Source organism: Mya arenaria, chromosome 6 (genome assembly GCF_026914265.1).
Source record: "Mya arenaria isolate MELC-2E11 chromosome 6, ASM2691426v1".
NCBI lineage: Eukaryota > Metazoa > Mollusca > Bivalvia > Myida > Myidae > Mya > Mya arenaria.
The window spans coordinates 36,155,826-36,158,252 of NC_069127.1; the positions used below are offsets into that span (position 1 = coordinate 36,155,826).

General features: G+C 34.8%; 1 protein-coding gene across 2 annotated transcripts; it reads right to left on the bottom strand.

Annotated features, from left to right (window-relative positions):
• Window positions 1-449: 449 nt before the first annotated feature.
• Window positions 450-1,708, bottom strand: LOC128239289 (uncharacterized). 2 transcript variants are annotated; one of them, XM_052955873.1, is made up of 4 exons: window positions 1,510-1,708; window positions 1,236-1,263; window positions 1,084-1,172; window positions 450-951 (listed from the first exon to the last, which is right to left on the bottom strand). In XM_052955873.1, exons 1-4 carry the CDS (start codon window positions 1,628-1,630, stop codon window positions 578-580), a joined length of 612 nt encoding a protein of 203 aa, XP_052811833.1. In that variant the 5' UTR covers window positions 1,631-1,708; the 3' UTR covers window positions 450-577. The 2 variants fall into 2 exon arrangements, with proteins under 2 accessions (XP_052811833.1, XP_052811832.1); XM_052955872.1 differs by having other exon boundaries at window positions 1,084-1,263; window positions 1,510-1,702.
• Window positions 1,709-2,427: the final 719 nt, after the last annotated feature.

Genomic DNA, 2,427 nt, shown 5'->3' on the forward strand with positions numbered 1-2,427 from the left:
TTATTTAAAATGTTGGAGTAAAGGAAAAGAAATCTTTGATTTAAGTCTTCATTTTAAGCAAAATGTTGCCTTTCGACGTAGTATATATGACGCAATTTATCACGTGGTATACACACAATGTATACTAGCATTTTGAGAATCGTACGACTCTATAACGGTATCAATGAAACAACATCTAAATTTACTTTATATAACATTAACATCATTTAATTATATAATATATATTTTTCAACAAGTTTTTAGTAAATTTTCTATTAATTAATATATTCTGATATTTGATAAAACGTATTGAAGAATCTCCCGTAGTGATATTACCTTAATAAATGCTGTATACCCATATGATATAAAACAGTCCCTATATGTTTCGCAGCGTATCTTGAAGTGTGTTTTCAAGCCATCGTCTTTAACATTTAAGAAAAAAAATTTTTTTATCGATGTTCAATATCTATGTGTACATAAACGATATAACAGATATACCGTTACAATCTGTATTTTAACAACAAACAACAGCACAATAACAATTCACCAACAACACGCGAAATATGTCCACTTATTCAGTGATGTCAGACACTTGGCACTATTCCTCAGAAAGTGGACATGTTGTGTCCTTGTTCTTCGCCCGCAAGTATTTTCGCACGTGAGTTGCCAAGTATGCCTGGCGCTCGCGGCTTAAACCAGCAGCTTGTACTTCCTGCGGTCTACTTCGCAGTACATTTCCACCACGGAACACACAGTAGCTCGTCTCCTCGTTGTCTTCTCCTTTCTTCAAAAAAATGATGCCAGGCGACTCAGAGGTGAATCGAAACTGCTGATATGACCTTATTCCTTTTAGTGCACGAAACTGTTCCCCAAGAAATGTCTTCCATTCCCGCCATTCAAACCTCGAGGTCCCGTCAGGTTTCTTGTAAAGGACAGCCTCATTTGTAGTTGAAGAAGATGCAACAACGTTTTCTGAAAATGATTAATAAAAATTACTCACCACATTCACGATATAATTTCGATGTTTTTGTTCAATCATTTGATTTAAATAAACTTAAATCAGTCTGTTGTTTTTGTTGAATGAGAATATTTCTAACAACTAACCTAGGTCGCTCAAGGTTTCACAGTCCGTTCGCCTGTAAAGCGCCTTGATTCGCCCGAACCCAGCGTCTATTATGCACCTGGCATGACCTGCTACCTGCATCAAATAGCGTATCTCCTCGTTAAGGCCGATCATGGTCCTCCAGCAGAAGTACGCTAGCAGGTAGCGGTTTTTGTTTTGTCCTGAAAATTATTAAGTTTTAGAAATAACCAATTATACTCATTACTAAAATATATTGAAGTTCAAAGATTGATATTTTATGCAATTTTCGTAACCCGTTAATAACGGTTTAAGCCATGTAACATTGATTTTCGAACGGAAATATGAAAATCAGAGATCTGATTATTTGTCAGCAATCAATTACAAAAAACAAAAAATAAAACAGTTGTACTATTGGCATATATCTGTGAGATTGCAGCTTTAATTACCGCCACAATTGTCCGCATGAAGAGTAGTCACTCGCTCCCCGTGCCCAAACTCTGTCAGAGCGTAATCCACGAGCGAAATTACAGCATCTGGCCCGTGAATGCCACCTCCATCCTGCATCATAGTCTCGGCTTCGTCGATTAGAAAATTATACTGAATCGGAAGGGCGTCGTCCCGAAACCCGAATAAATGAACTTTTCTGTAAATAGATGTATTTAACATCTTGTTAAATAGTCAGAATCTGTTTTCGGAAATCAACTATTTAGAGATACGATATTGTCACATATAAACGTGTGAAAACACTTATTTAGGCGCAAAGGTCAGAGTCATTAAAAAATAATGCTTCTAAACGAAAATATTTGACTTATTACCTATATATCAATATCTCGGAAATGCGATAAGGTTCGTTTTCTCAGGCCGGCGGTATATTATAATATTAACAATTTAATTGATTACCCTTGTATGAAGTCTACTAGGCCACTTTTCTATACAATGATATTAGTACCATGTTACTTTAAGCATGATTGCTTTAAAAAAATATCTACTACATTGGTAAATTATTGCGTCCAGGAAAAACAAAGACAAAAATAATGTAAAATATGAATTTAACTTGGCCGAAATATTAGGCTGCTATATTGGAAATGAAATTAACATCGATACAAGAAAAAAAATTAATGCATAACGTCAAGTCGGCGCAATCAAATTAGGAGAAAAACGTGTATGTAGATAACCAAAAAATGGTTATTATTTCAATTATTATTTGTTGGAAATACAGATGTTCGAAGGACTGTGGTTGATAATATTGTTACATTAGTTTAAGCCCGGAATTATAGATATTCTGTTTTTTCCAAGCTAATCATCTGGTACAAATTAAATTATACCAACAATATACACACGTTACTTCGGAAGAAATAAGAGGC